The sequence below is a fragment of the Hemiscyllium ocellatum genome, unplaced genomic scaffold (genome assembly GCF_020745735.1).
Source record: "Hemiscyllium ocellatum isolate sHemOce1 unplaced genomic scaffold, sHemOce1.pat.X.cur. scaffold_3621_pat_ctg1, whole genome shotgun sequence".
NCBI lineage: Eukaryota > Metazoa > Chordata > Chondrichthyes > Orectolobiformes > Hemiscylliidae > Hemiscyllium > Hemiscyllium ocellatum.
This window is the reverse complement of record NW_026868514.1, coordinates 25,001-39,897: the sequence shown is the minus strand read 5'-3', so window position 1 is coordinate 39,897 and position 14,897 is coordinate 25,001. Positions and strand designations below refer to the sequence as shown.

The window sequence follows — 14,897 nt, the reverse complement described above, 5'->3', positions numbered from 1 at the left end:
CCCCCCCCTCCCACAGCTGGTGCGTGATAATGCAGACCTTCGCTGTGAGCTGCCAAAGTTGGAGAAGAGGCTTCGGGCTACAGCTGACCGGGTTAAAGCCCTGGAGGGTGCACTGAGAGAGGCCAAGGAGGGGGCGATGAAAGACCGCCAACGCTACCAGCTGGAGGTCGACCGGATCAAGGAGGTGGTCCGCACGAAAAACACCCCGCGGCGTTCACACACCGCCCAGATCGGTGAGTGTCCCACACCCCCACACACCCCACAGGGCACCGTCCCAGCAGGGAGTGACCACAGGGAGTGTCTGAGAGGGCACTGACCCACCAGGCACTGACCCACCAGGGCACTGTCCCACCAGGGCACTGACCCACCAGGCACTGACCCACCAGGCACTGACCCACCAGGGCACTGACCCACCAGGGCACTGACCCACCAGGCACTGACCCACCAGGCACTGACCCACCAGGGCACTGTCCCACCAGGGCACTGTCCCACCAGACACTGTCCCACCAGACACTGACCCACCAGACACTGACCCACCAGGCACTGTCCCACCAGGCACTGTCCCACCAGGGCACTGTCACACCAGACACTGACCCACCAGGCACTGACCCACCAGGCACTGTCCCATCAGGGCACTGACCCACCAGGCACTGTCCCACCAGGGCACTCCCACCAGACACTGTCCCACCAGGGCACTGTCCCACCAGGCACTGTCCCACCAGACACTGACCCACCAGGGCACTGACCCACCAGGGCACTGACCCACCAGACACTGACCCACCAGGGCACTGTCCCACCAGGGCACTGTCCCACCAGGCACTGTCCCACCAGGGCACTGTCACACCAGGGCACTGTCCCACCAGGGCACTGTCCCACCAGACACTGTCCCACCAGGGCACTGTCCCACCAGGCACTGTCCCACCAGACACTGACCCACCAGGGCACTGACCCACCAGGGCACTGTCCCACCAGGGCACTGTCCCACCAGGCACTGACCCACCAGACACTGACCCACCAGGGCACTGTGCCACCAGGCACTGTCCCACCAGACACTGTCCCACCAGGGCACTGTCCCACCAGGGCACTGTCCCACCAGGGCACTGTCCCACCAGACACTGTCCCACCAGGGCACTGACCCACTAGGGCACTGTCCCACCAGGGCACTGACCCACCAGACACTGTCCCACCAGGGCACTGTCCCACCAGGCACTGTCCCACCAGGCACTGTCCCACCAGACACTGTCCCACCAGGGCACTGACCCACCAGGGCACTGTCCCACCAGGCACTGACCCACCAGGCACTGTCCCACCAGGCACTGACCCACCAGGCACTGTCCCACCAGGGCACTGTCCCACCAGGGCACTGACCCACCAGGCACTGTCCCACCAGGCACTGTCCCACCAGGCACTGACCCACCAGGCACTGTCCCACCAGGGCACTGTCCCACCAGGGCACTGTCACACCAGACACTGACCCACCAGGCACTGACCCACCAGGCACTGTCCCATCAGGGCACTGACCCACCAGGCACTGTCCCACCAGGGCACTCCCACCACACACTGTCCCACCAGGGCACTGTCCCACCAGGCACTGTCCCACCAGACACTGACCCACCAGGGCACTGACCCACCAGGGCACTGACCCACCAGACACTGACCCACCAGGGCACTGTCCCACCAGGGCACTGTCCCACCAGGCACTGTCCCACCAGGGCACTGTCCCACCAGGGCACTGTCCCACCAGGGCACTGTCCCACCAGACACTGTCCCACCAGGGCACTGACCCACCAGGCACTGACCCACCAGGCACTGACCCACCAGGCACTGTCCCACCAGGGCACTGACCCACCAGGCACTGACCCACCAGGCACTGTCCCATCAGGGCACTGACCCACCAGGCACTGACCCACCAGGCACGGACCCACCAGGCACTGTCCCACCAGGCACTGACCCACCAGGCACTGTCCCATCAGGGCACTGACCCACCAGGCACTGTCCCACCAGGGCACTCCCACCAGACACTGTCCCACCAGGGCACTGTCCCACCAGGCACTGTCCCACCAGACACTGACCCACCAGGGCACTGACCCACCAGGGCACTGACCCACCAGACACTGACCCACCAGGGCACTGTCCCACCAGGGCACTGTCCCACCAGGCACTGTCCCACCAGGGCACTGTCACACCAGGGCACTGTCCCACCAGGGCACTGTCCCACCAGACACTGTCCCACCAGGGCACTGTCCCACCAGGCACTGTCCCACCAGACACTGACCCACCAGGGCACTGACCCACCAGGGCACTGTCCCACCAGGGCACTGTCCCACCAGGCACTGACCCACCAGACACTGACCCACCAGGGCACTGTGCCACCAGGCACTGTGCCACCAGGCACTGTCCCACCAGACACTGTCCCACCAGGGCACTGTCCCACCAGGGCACTGACCCACCAGGCACTGTCCCACCAGGCACTGTCCCACCAGGGCACTGTCCCACCAGACACTGTCCCACCAGGGCACTGTCCCACCAGGGCACTGACCCACTAGGGCACTGTCCCACCAGGGCACTGACCCACCAGGGCACTGTCCCACCAGGCACTGTCCCACCAGGCACTGTCCCACCAGACACTGTCCCACCAGGGCACTGACCCACCAGGGCACTGTCCCACCAGGCACTGTCCCACCAGGCACTGTCCCACCAGGCACTGACCCACCAGGCACTGTCCCACCAGGGCACTGTCCCACCAGGGCACTGACCCACCAGGCACTGTCCCACCAGGCACTGTCCCACCAGGGCACTGACCCACCAGACACTGTCCCACCAGGGCACTGACCCACCAGGGCACTGACCCACCAGACACTGTCCCACCAGGGCACTGACCCACCAGGGCACTGACCCACCAGGGCACTGTCCCACCAGGGCACTGTCCCACCAGGGCACTGACCCACCAGGCACTGTCCCACCAGGCACTGACCCACCAGGGCACTGTCCCACCAGGGCACTGACCCACCAGGCACTGTCCCACCAGGGCACTGTCCCACCAGACACTGACCCACCAGACACTGTCCCACCAGGGCACTATCCCACCAGACACTGTCCCACCAGGGCACTGACCCACCAGGGCACTGACCCACCAGGGCACTGTCCCACCAGGGCACTGACCCACCAGGCACTGACCCACCAGGCACTGACCCACCAGACACTGTCCCACCAGGGCACTGTCCCACCAGGGCACTGTCCCATCAGGCACTGTCCCATCAGGCACTGACCCACCAGGGCACTGACCCACCAGGGACTGACCCACCAGACACTGACCCACCAGGGCACTGTCCCACCAGACACTGACCCACCAGGGCACTGACCCACCAGACACTGACCCACCAGGGCACTGACCCACCAGACACTGACCCACCAGGGCACTGTCCCACCAGGGCACTGTCCCACCAGGCACTGTCCCACCAGGGCACTGTCCCACCAGACACTGTCCCACCAGACACTGACCCACCAGGGCACTATCCCACCAGGGCACTGACCCACCAGACACTGTCCCACCAGGCACTGACCCACCAGGCACTGACCCACCAGGCACTGTCCCATCAGGGCACTGACCCACCAGGCACTGTCCCACCAGGGCACTCCCACCACACACTGTCCCACCAGGGCACTGTCCCACCAGGCACTGTCCCACCAGACACTGACCCACCAGGGCACTGACCCACCAGGGCACTGACCCACCAGACACTGACCCACCAGGGCACTGTCCCACCAGGGCACTGTCCCACCAGGCACTGTCCCACCAGGGCACTGTCCCACCAGGGCACTGTCCCACCAGGGCACTGTCCCACCAGACACTGTCCCACCAGGGCACTGACCCACCAGGCACTGACCCACCAGGCACTGACCCACCAGGCACTGTCCCACCAGGGCACTGACCCACCAGGCACTGACCCACCAGGCACTGTCCCATCAGGGCACTGACCCACCAGGCACTGACCCACCAGGCACGGACCCACCAGGCACTGTCCCACCAGGCACTGACCCACCAGGCACTGTCCCATCAGGGCACTGACCCACCAGGCACTGTCCCACCAGGGCACTCCCACCAGACACTGTCCCACCAGGGCACTGTCCCACCAGGCACTGTCCCACCAGACACTGACCCACCAGGGCACTGACCCACCAGGGCACTGACCCACCAGACACTGACCCACCAGGGCACTGTCCCACCAGGGCACTGTCCCACCAGGCACTGTCCCACCAGGGCACTGTCACACCAGGGCACTGTCCCACCAGGGCACTGTCCCACCAGACACTGTCCCACCAGGGCACTGTCCCACCAGGCACTGTCCCACCAGACACTGACCCACCAGGGCACTGACCCACCAGGGCACTGTCCCACCAGGGCACTGTCCCACCAGGCACTGACCCACCAGACACTGACCCACCAGGGCACTGTGCCACCAGGCACTGTGCCACCAGGCACTGTCCCACCAGACACTGTCCCACCAGGGCACTGTCCCACCAGGGCACTGACCCACCAGGCACTGTCCCACCAGGCACTGTCCCACCAGGGCACTGTCCCACCAGACACTGTCCCACCAGGGCACTGTCCCACCAGGGCACTGACCCACTAGGGCACTGTCCCACCAGGGCACTGACCCACCAGGGCACTGTCCCACCAGGCACTGTCCCACCAGGCACTGTCCCACCAGACACTGTCCCACCAGGGCACTGACCCACCAGGGCACTGTCCCACCAGGCACTGTCCCACCAGGCACTGTCCCACCAGGCACTGACCCACCAGGCACTGTCCCACCAGGGCACTGTCCCACCAGGGCACTGACCCACCAGGCACTGTCCCACCAGGCACTGTCCCACCAGGGCACTGACCCACCAGACACTGTCCCACCAGGGCACTGACCCACCAGGGCACTGACCCACCAGACACTGTCCCACCAGGGCACTGACCCACCAGGGCACTGACCCACCAGGGCACTGTCCCACCAGGGCACTGTCCCACCAGGGCACTGACCCACCAGGCACTGTCCCACCAGGCACTGACCCACCAGGGCACTGTCCCACCAGGGCACTGACCCACCAGGCACTGTCCCACCAGGGCACTGTCCCACCAGACACTGACCCACCAGACACTGTCCCACCAGGGCACTATCCCACCAGACACTGTCCCACCAGGGCACTGACCCACCAGGGCACTGACCCACCAGGGCACTGTCCCACCAGGGCACTGACCCACCAGGCACTGACCCACCAGGCACTGACCCACCAGACACTGTCCCACCAGGGCACTGTCCCACCAGGGCACTGTCCCATCAGGCACTGTCCCATCAGGCACTGACCCACCAGGGCACTGACCCACCAGGGACTGACCCACCAGACACTGACCCACCAGGGCACTGTCCCACCAGACACTGACCCACCAGGGCACTGACCCACCAGACACTGACCCACCAGGGCACTGACCCACCAGACACTGACCCACCAGGGCACTGTCCCACCAGGGCACTGTCCCACCAGGCACTGTCCCACCAGGGCACTGTCCCACCAGACACTGTCCCACCAGACACTGACCCACCAGGGCACTATCCCACCAGGGCACTGACCCACCAGACACTGTCCCACCAGGCACTGACCCACCAGGCACTGTCCCACCAGGGCACTGACCCACCAGACACTGACCCACCAGGGCACTGACCCACTAGGGCACTGTCCCACCAGGCACTGACCCACCAGACACTGACCCACCAGGCACTGTCCCACCAGGGCACTGTCCCACCAGGGCACTGTCCCACCAGGCACTGACCCACCAGACACTGACCCACCAGGGCACTGTCCCACCCGGGCACTGTCCCACCCGTGCACTGTCCCACCAGGGCACTGACCCACCAGGACACTGACCCACCAGGCACTGACCCACCAGGGCACTGTCCCACCAGACACTGACCCACCAGGCACTGTCCCACCAGGCACTGTCCCACCAGGGCACTGACCCACCAGGGCACTGTCCCAGCAGGGTACTGACCCAGCAGGCACTGACCCACCAGGGCACTGACCCACCAGGCACTGACCCACCAGGGCACTGTCCCACCAGACACTGACCCACCAGGCACTGTCCCACCAGGCACTGTCCCACCAGGGCACTGACCCACCAGGGCACTGTCCCAGCAGGGCACTGACCCAGCAGGCACTGACCCACCAGGGCACTGACCCACCAGGGCACTGTCCCAGCAGGCGGTCAGTGGTAAGGGGGGAATTAACATTCTGTGTTTGTTTACTGAGAACATTAAACACATCTCAGGTTATCATGGAGGCATTTCAGCCAAACTGACTGTGGGTGTGTGCACCTCAGTGATCGCGTGTGTGTGTGTGTGTGTGTGTGTGGGTGTGTGTGTGGGTGTGTGGGTGTGTGTGTGTATGAGAGAGAGAGAGTGAGAGAGAGAGTATGTTTGTGTGTGTGTGAGAGAGAGAGAGAGTGTGTGTGTGATTCTGTGGGTCTCTGTGGGAGTGCTTTTGTCTGTGTCTCTGAGAGTGTGTGTATGAAAGAGGGAGTGTGTGTGTTTGTGTGTGTGAGTGTGAGAGATAGAGAGAGAATGTGTCTGTGTGTGTATGAGAGAGAGAGCGAGAGAGAGAGTATGTGTGTGTGTGTGTGAGAGAGAGAGAGAAAGTGTGTGTGAGAGAGAGAGTGTGTGTGATTCTGTGGGTCTCTGTGGGAGTGCTTTTGTCTGTGTCTCTGAGAGTGTGTATGTGTGTGTGTGTGCGCGTGTTTGAGTGTGTGAGTGTGAGAGAGAGAGAGAGAGTGAGAGAGAGAGAATGTGTCTGTGAGAGAGGGAGAGAGTGGGTGTGATTCTGTGGGTCTCTGTGGGAGTGTTTTTGTCTGTCTCTGTGAGAGTGTGTGTGTGTGTGTGTGTGTGTGTGTGTGTGTGTAAGAGAGAGAGAGTGAGTGTGTGATTCTGTGTATCTCTGTGACAGTGTTTGTGTCTGTGTCTCTGTGAGAGAGTGTGTTAGAGAGAGAGAGAGTGAGGATGTCTGTGTGTGTGTGTTTGAGAGTGTGTGTCTCTCTGCGTGTGAGGGACAGCGCCTGTGTGTGTGTCTCTCTGTATCTGTGTACGTACAGCTCCCTGACCTGTCACGGTCAGGCGTAGTCGCAACATTGTGTGCACGTAGCACCAAGGCACCCCGGAGAGGAAAATTCTCTTTAAAACCCTCTGGCTCACGTACAGAAGTGAGTGAGTGTGTGATGTTCAGTCGCCCACAGACATCAGAGGTGTTGTCTATCATTCATATTGGGGATGGGGGGGATGGAGCTGACAATGTAGGCAGTGATGGTCTCTTGTGAGGCGGGACAGAAAGGCCTGTGCTTACAGCTGGATCCCCGCGGGTGGGACTGGGATGGAGCAGAAACAGCCCTTCAGGTTTTCAGTCACATCTCCCTCGGTCAGTCTCCTCTGCTCCAGGGTAAACAGCCTGTCCCATCTCGCTCAGTCACCGAAACCCTCCAACCGCCCCTCCCTTCCCCCCCGAGGGAGGGTAATGTCCTGGTAAATCACGCCCCTCTGTCACACACCACACCCCGTCACCCCCCCGGATAACGCGGGTTCCAGAGCTGCACACAGCACTCTCGCGGCCTGGGGCTGACTGAAGGGCGTTACACAGTCCCAGCAACATCTCCCCAGCTGTTAGTGCTCAGTCAAGACTCTCTGTGTGTGTCTCTCTCTCCCTCTTTCTCTCACTCTCTTTCAGCCAAGCCAGTGCGCCCAGGATACCATGCAGCCTGCTCTCCGGTCAGCACCCATGGGCTCTATCACCCAAGTACATGCACCTACAGCAACACACTGTTTCAGAGCTGCCAGCCCATGTACGTACCAGGACTGGGGGACCACACCACAGACAAATAGTAAGTAAAATACATCTGGAGGGCCGCTCCCTCAGCACTGACCCTCCCACAGCACCCGCTCCCTCAGCACTGACCCTCCCACAGCACCCGCTCCCTCAGCACTGACCCTCCCACAGCACCCACTCCCTCAGCACCGACCCTCCCTCAGCACCGACCCTCCCTCAGCGCTGACCCTCCCACAGCACCCACTCCCTCAGCACTGACCCTCCCACAGCGCCCGCTCCCTCAGCACTGACCCTCCCACAGCGCCCGCTCCCTCAGCACTGACCCTCCCACAGCGCCCGCTCCCTCAGCACTGACCCTCCCACAGCGCCCGCTCCCTCAGCACTGACCCTCCCACAGCAGCCGCTCCCTCAGCACTGACCCTCCCACAGCACCCGCTCCCTCAGCACCGACCCTCCCTCAGCACCGACCCTCCCTCAGCGCTGACCCTCCCACAGCACCCACTCCCTCAGCACTGACCCTCCCACAGCGCCCGCTCCCTCAGCACTGACCCTCCCACAGCGCCCGCTCCCTCAGCACTGACCCTCCCACAGCGCCCGCTCCCTCAGCACTGACCCTCCCACAGCAGCCGCTCCCTCAGCACTGACCCTCCCACAGCACCCGCTCCCTCAGCACTGACCCTCCCTCAGCACTGACCCTCCCACAGCACCCGCTCCCTCAGCACTGACTCTCCCACAGCACCCGCTCCCTCAGCACTGACCCTCCCACAGCACCCACTCCCTCAGCACTGACCCTCCCTCAGCACTGACCCTCCCACAGCGCCCACTCCCTCAGCGCTGACCCTCCCACAGCACCCAGTCCCACAGCACTGACCCTCCCACAGCACCCACTCCCTCAGCACTGACCCTCCCACAGCACTGACCCTCCCTCAGCGCTGACCCTCCCACAGCACCCGCTCCCTCAGCACTGACCTTCCCACAGCACCCACTCCCTCAGCACTGACCCTCCCACAGCACCCACTCCCTCAGCCCTGACCCTCCCACAGCACCCACTCCCTCAGCACTGACCCTCCCTCAGCACCCACTCCCTCAGCCCTGACCCTCCCTCAGCTCCCACTCCCTCAGCCCTGACCCTCTGACAATGCAGCGATTCCCTCAGTCTCAAATGTGAGTCAGGAGGAGCTGTTAATGTTATCTCAGGTGGTTTGGTGATGTTCTGACCTCTCTCTCCATCTCTCTCTCTCCCTCTCTCTCCCCCCGTCTCTCTCTCCCCCCCCCCCCCCCTCTCCCCCCCCTCCCTCTCCCCCTCTCTCCCTCCCTCTCTCCCTCCCTCTCTCTCTCCTAGCACTCTGAGTGGCAGCTGTCCGAGCGGGTCAGTGTTGTCCGGAGACAGTTTCCGTGTGTGCCCTCGACATGTGCCTGACAACGGTGAGGGGTCCTCCTCCAGAACATGGCGCCTGGGCTCATCGCTGAACCGTCACCCCACGACCTGCTTCAGCTGACTTCAGCTGGGTGTGGGGGTAGTGGGTTCGCGGAGGGGGGTGGTGGTGGCTGGGGGCTGACTGGGGTAATGTCCAGGCTGCAGGGAGGTGAGGTGTCAGGTCCAGGCTAACACGGGGGGCGGGGGGGGGGTGAGGTAGCTGTGTCACGCAGTGACGCAGGGTCAGGTACACAGGAGATGTCTTACCCACCGAGTTCATGGGTGACCCAGGGCAGGGTGGAATCAGGAATCAGGGGCTTAATGTCCCCACAGCCCGGACTGTATCGTCCTCTTTGTTTTCTCATCACTCTCTGCGTTTCTCTTTTTCCGCTCTCCCCCCCCCCCCCCCCCCTCTCTCCCCCCCCCCCTCCCCCCTCTCTCCCCTCCCCCCTCCCCCCCTCTCTCCCCTCCCCCTCTCCTCCCTCCATCCACCTCTCTCTCCCCCCCTCCATCATCTCTCTCTCCTCCCTCCATCCACCTCTCTCTCTCTCTCCCCCATCCACCTCTCTCTCTCTCTCCCCTCCCTCCATCCACCTCTCTCTCTCTCTCTCTCTCCCCTCCCTCCATCCACCTCTCTCTCTCTCTCTCTCTCCCCTCCCTCCATCCACCTCTCTCTCTCTCTCTCTCCCCCTCCATCCACCTCTCTCTCTCTCTCCCCTCCCTCCATCCACCTCTCTCTCTCTCTCTCTCTCCCCTCCCTCCATCCACCTCTCTCTCTCTCTCTCTCTCCCCCATCCATCTCTCTCTCTCTCTCTCTCTCTCCCCCTCCCTCCATCCACCTCTCTCTCTCTCTCTCTCTCCCCCATCCATCTCTCTCTCTCTCTCTCTCTCTCCCCCTCCCTCCATCCACCTCTCTCTCCCTGTGACCACCCCTTCCCCCTCTCTCTCTCTCCCTGTCTCTTCCTCTCCCTCAGGCAATGAAACTGACATCAATGAGAACCGGTGAGTGAGATCTTCTCTGACCCCCCCCCCCCCCCCCCCCCCCGGCTCGATCTGAGGGCCATCTCATATTTACCCCAACCCCTCTGCCCCCCGCTCCCTGACCCACACCGTGTGTACCCCGCTCCCTGACCCACACCGTGTGTACCCCCGCTCCCTGACCCACACCGTGTGTACCCCCGCTCCCTGACCCACACCGTGTGTACCCCCGCTCCCTGACCCACACCGTGTGTACCCCGCTCCCTGACCCACACCGTGTGTACCCCCGCTCCCTGACCCACACCGTGTGTACCCCCGCTCCCTGACCCACACCGTGTGTACCCCGCTCCCTGACCCACACCGTGTGTACCCCCCGCTCCCTGACCCACACCGTGTGTACCCCGCTCCCTGACCCACACCGTGTGTACCCCCGCTCCCTGACCCACACCGTGTGTACCCCCGCTCCCTGACCCACACCGTGTGTACACCGCTCCCTGACCCACACCGTGTGTACCCCCGCTCCCTGACCCACACCGTGTGTACCCCCGCTCCCTGACCCACACCGTGTGTACCCCCGCTCCCTGACCCACACCGTGTGTACCCCGCTCCCTGACCCACACCGTGTGTACCCCCCGCTCCCTGAACACCGTGTGTACCCCGCTCCCTGAACACTGTGTGTACCCCGCTCCCTGACCCACACCGTGTGTACCCCCGCTCCCTGACCCACACCGTGTGTACCCCCGCTCCCTGACCCACACTGTGTGTACCCCCGCTCCCTGACCCACACCGTGTGTACCCCCCGCTCCCTGACCCACACCGTGTGTACCCCCCGCTCCCTGACCCACACCGTGTGTACCCCCGCTCCCTGACCCACACCGTGTGTACCCCCGCTCCCTGACCCACACCGTGTGTACACCGCTCCCTGACCCACACCGTGTGTACCCCCGCTCCCTGACCCACACCGTGTGTACCCCCCGCTCCCTGACCCACACCGTGTGTACCCCCGCTCCCTGACCCACACCGTGTGTACCCCGCTCCCTGACCCACACCGTGTGTACCCCCCGCTCCCTGACCCACACCGTGTGTACCCCCGCTCCCTGACCCACACCGTGTGTACCCCCGCTCCCTGACCCACACCGTGTGTACCCCGCTCCCTGACCCACACCGTGTGTACCCCCCGCTCCCTGACCCACACCGTGTGTACCCCCGCTCCCTGACCCACACTGTGTGTACCCCACTCCCTGACCCACACCGTGTGTACCCCCGCTCCCTGACCCACACCGTGTGTACCCCCGCTCCCTGACCCACACCGTGTGTACCCCGCTCCCTGACCCACACCGTGTGTACCCCCGCTCCCTGACCCACACCGTGTGTACCCCCGCTCCCTGACCCACACCGTGTGTACCCCCGCTCCCTGACCCACACCGTGTGTACCCCCGCTCCCTGACCCACACCGTGTGTACCCCCGCTCCCTGAACACCGTGTGTACCCCGCTCCCTGAACACTGTGTGTACCCCGCTCCCTGACCCACACCGTGTGTACCCCCGCTCCCTGACCCACACCGTGTGTACCCCCCGCTCCCTGACCCACACCGTGTGTACCCCCGCTCCCTGACCCACACCGTGTGTACCCCCGCTCCCTGACCCACACCGTGTGTACCCCGCTCCCTGACCCACACCGTGTGTACCCCCCGCTCCCTGACCCACACCGTGTGTACCCCCCGCTCCCTGACCCACACCGTGTGTACCCCCCGCTCCCTGACCCACACCGTGTGTACCCCCCGCTCCCTGACCCACACTGTGTGTACCCCGCTCCCTGACCCACACCGTGTGTACCCCCGCTCCCTGACCCACACCGTGTGTACCCCCCGCTCCCTGACCCACACCGTGTGTACCCCGCTCCCTGAACACCGTGTGTACCCCCGCTCCCTGACCCACACCGTGTGTACCCCCGCTCCCTGACCCACACCGTGTGTACCCCCCGCTCCCTGACCCACACCGTGTGTACCCCCGCTCCCTGACCCACACCGTGTGTACCCCCGCTCCCTGACCCACACCGTGTGTACCCCCGCTCCCTGACCCACACCGTGTGTACCCCGCTCCCTGACCCACACCGTGTGTACCCCCCGCTCCCTGACCCACACCGCGTGTACCCCCGCTCCCTGACCCACACCGCGTGTACCCCCGCTCCCTGACCCACACCGCGTGTACCCCCGCTCCCTGACCCACACCGTGTGTACCCCGCTCCCTGACCCACACCGTGTGTACCCCCGCTCCCTGACCCACACCGTGTGTACCCCCTGTCCCTGATCCACACCGTGTGTACCCCCGCTCCCTGACCCACACCGTGTGTACCCCCGCTCCCTGACCCACACCGCGTGTACCCCCGCTCCCTGATCCACACCGTGTGTACCCCCGCTCCCTGACCCACACCGTGTGTACCCCCGCTCCCTGACCCACACCGTGTGTACCCCCCGCTCCCTGAACACTGTGTGTACCCCCGCTCCCTGACCCACACCGTGTGTACCCCCGCTCCCTGACCCACACCGTGTGTACCCCCACTCCCTGACCCACACCGTGTGTACCCCCACTCCCTGACCCACACCGTGTGTACCCCGCTCCCTGACCCACACCGTGTGTACCCCCACTCCCTGACCCACACCGTGTGTACCCCCGCTCCCTGACCCACACCGTGTGTACCCCGCTCCCTGACCCACACCGTGTGTACCCCCGCTCCCTGACCCACACCGTGTGTACCCCGCTCCCTGACCCACACCGTGTGTACCCCCGCTCCCTGACCCACACCGTGTGTACCCCCGCTCCCTGACCCACACCGTGTGTACCCCCGCTCCCTGACCCACACCGTGTGTACCCCCCGCTCCCTGACCCACACCGTGTGTACCCCGCTCCCTGACCCACACCGTGTGTACCCCCGCTCCCTGACCCACACTGTGTGTACCCCCGCTCCCTGACCCACACCGTGTGTACCCCCGCTCCCTGACCCACACCGTGTGTACCCCCGCTCCCTGAACACTGTGTGTACCCCCGCTCCCTGACCCACACCGTGTGTACCCCCGCTCCCTGACCCACACTGTGTGTACCCCCGCTCCCTGACCCACACCGTGTGTACCCCCTGTATCTAACCCCCTGTCCCTGGGAGTGGGGGACGGTGTAGAGGGAGCTTTACTCTGTATCTAACCCCCTGTCCCTGGGAGTGGGGGGACGGTGTAGAGGGAGCTTTACTCTGTGTCTAACCCCCTGTCCCTGGGAGTGGGGGGACAGTGTAGAGGGAGCTTTACTCTGTATCTAATCCCCTGTCCCTGGGAGTGGGGGACACTGTATAGTGAGCTTTACTCTGTATCTAACCCCCTGTCCCTGGGAGTTGGGGGATGGTGTAGAGGGAGCTTTACTCTGTATCTAACCCCCTGTCCCTGGGAGTGGGTGGACAGTGTAGAGGGAGCTGTACTCTGTATCTAACCCCCTGTCCCTGGGAGTGGGGGACGGTGTCGAGGGAGCTTTACTCTGTATCTAACCCCTGTCCATGGGAGTGGGGGACGGTGTAGAGGGAGCTTTACTCTGTATCTAACCCCCTGTCCCTGGGAGTGGGGACGGTGTAGAGGGAGCTGTACTCTGTATCTAACCCCCTGTCCCTGGGAGTGGGGGACGGTGTAGAGGGAGCTTTACTCTGTATCTAACCCCTGTCCCTGGGAGTGGGGGGAAAAGTGTAGAGGGAGCTTTACTCTGTATCTAACTCCCTGTCCCTGGGAGTGGGGGACGGTGTAGAGGGAGCTTTACTCTGTATCTAACCCCCTGTCCCTGGGAGTGGGGGACGGTGTAGAGGAAGCTGTACCCTGTATCTAACCCCCTGTCCCTGGGAATGGGGGGACAGTGTAGAGGGAGCTTTACTCTGTATCTAACCCCCTGTCCCTGGGAGTGGGGGACGGTGTAGAGGAAGCTTTACTCTGTATCTAACCCCCTGTCCATGGGAGTGGGGGACGGTGTAGAGGGAGCTTTACTCTGTATCCAATCCCCTGTCCCTGGGAGTGGGGGACAGTGTAGAGTGAGCTTTACTCTGTATCTAATCCCCTGTCCCTGCGAGTGGGGGGATGGTGTAGAGGGAGCTTTACTCTGTATCTAACCCCCTTTCGCTGGGAGTGGGGGGACGGTGTAGAGGGAGCTGTACCCTGTATCTAACCCCCCCTGTCCCTGGGAGTGGGGGACGGTGTAGAGGGAGCTGTACCCTGTATCTAACCCCCTGTCTCTGGGAATGGGGGGACAGTGTAGAGGAGCTTTACTCTGTATCTAACCCCCTGTCCCTGGGAGTGGGGGGACAGTGTAGAGGGAGCTTTACTCTGTATCTAACCCTGTCCCTGGGAGTGGGGGGATGGTGTAGAGGGAGCTTTACTCTGTAGCTAACCCCCTGTCCCTGGGAGTGGGGGACGGTGTAGAGGGAGCTGTACCCTGTACCTAACCCCCTGTCCCTGGGAGTGGGGGGACAGTGTAGAGGGAGCTTTACTCTGTATCTAACCCCCTGTCCCTGGGAGTGGGGGACCGTGTAGAGGGAGCGTTACTCTGTATCTAACCCCCTGTCCCTGGGAGTGGGGGGATGGTGTAGAGGGAGCTTTACTCTGTAGCTAACCCCCTGT

General features: G+C 63.8%; 1 protein-coding gene across 1 annotated transcript in view; it reads left to right on the top strand.

The window, feature by feature from the left end:
* Positions 1 to 18: 18 nt before the first annotated feature.
* Positions 19 to 14,897, top strand: part of LOC132813377 (kinesin heavy chain-like) — a 20,346-nt gene continuing 5,467 nt past the window's right edge. Inside the window, exons 1-3 of the mRNA XM_060823132.1 lie at positions 19 to 233; positions 7,759 to 7,912; positions 9,200 to 9,282. Coding sequence (XP_060679115.1) covers positions 137 to 233; positions 7,759 to 7,912; positions 9,200 to 9,282 — 334 coding nt within the window. The 5' untranslated portion in view covers positions 19 to 136. The remainder of the gene's footprint in view (positions 234 to 7,758; positions 7,913 to 9,199; positions 9,283 to 14,897) is intronic.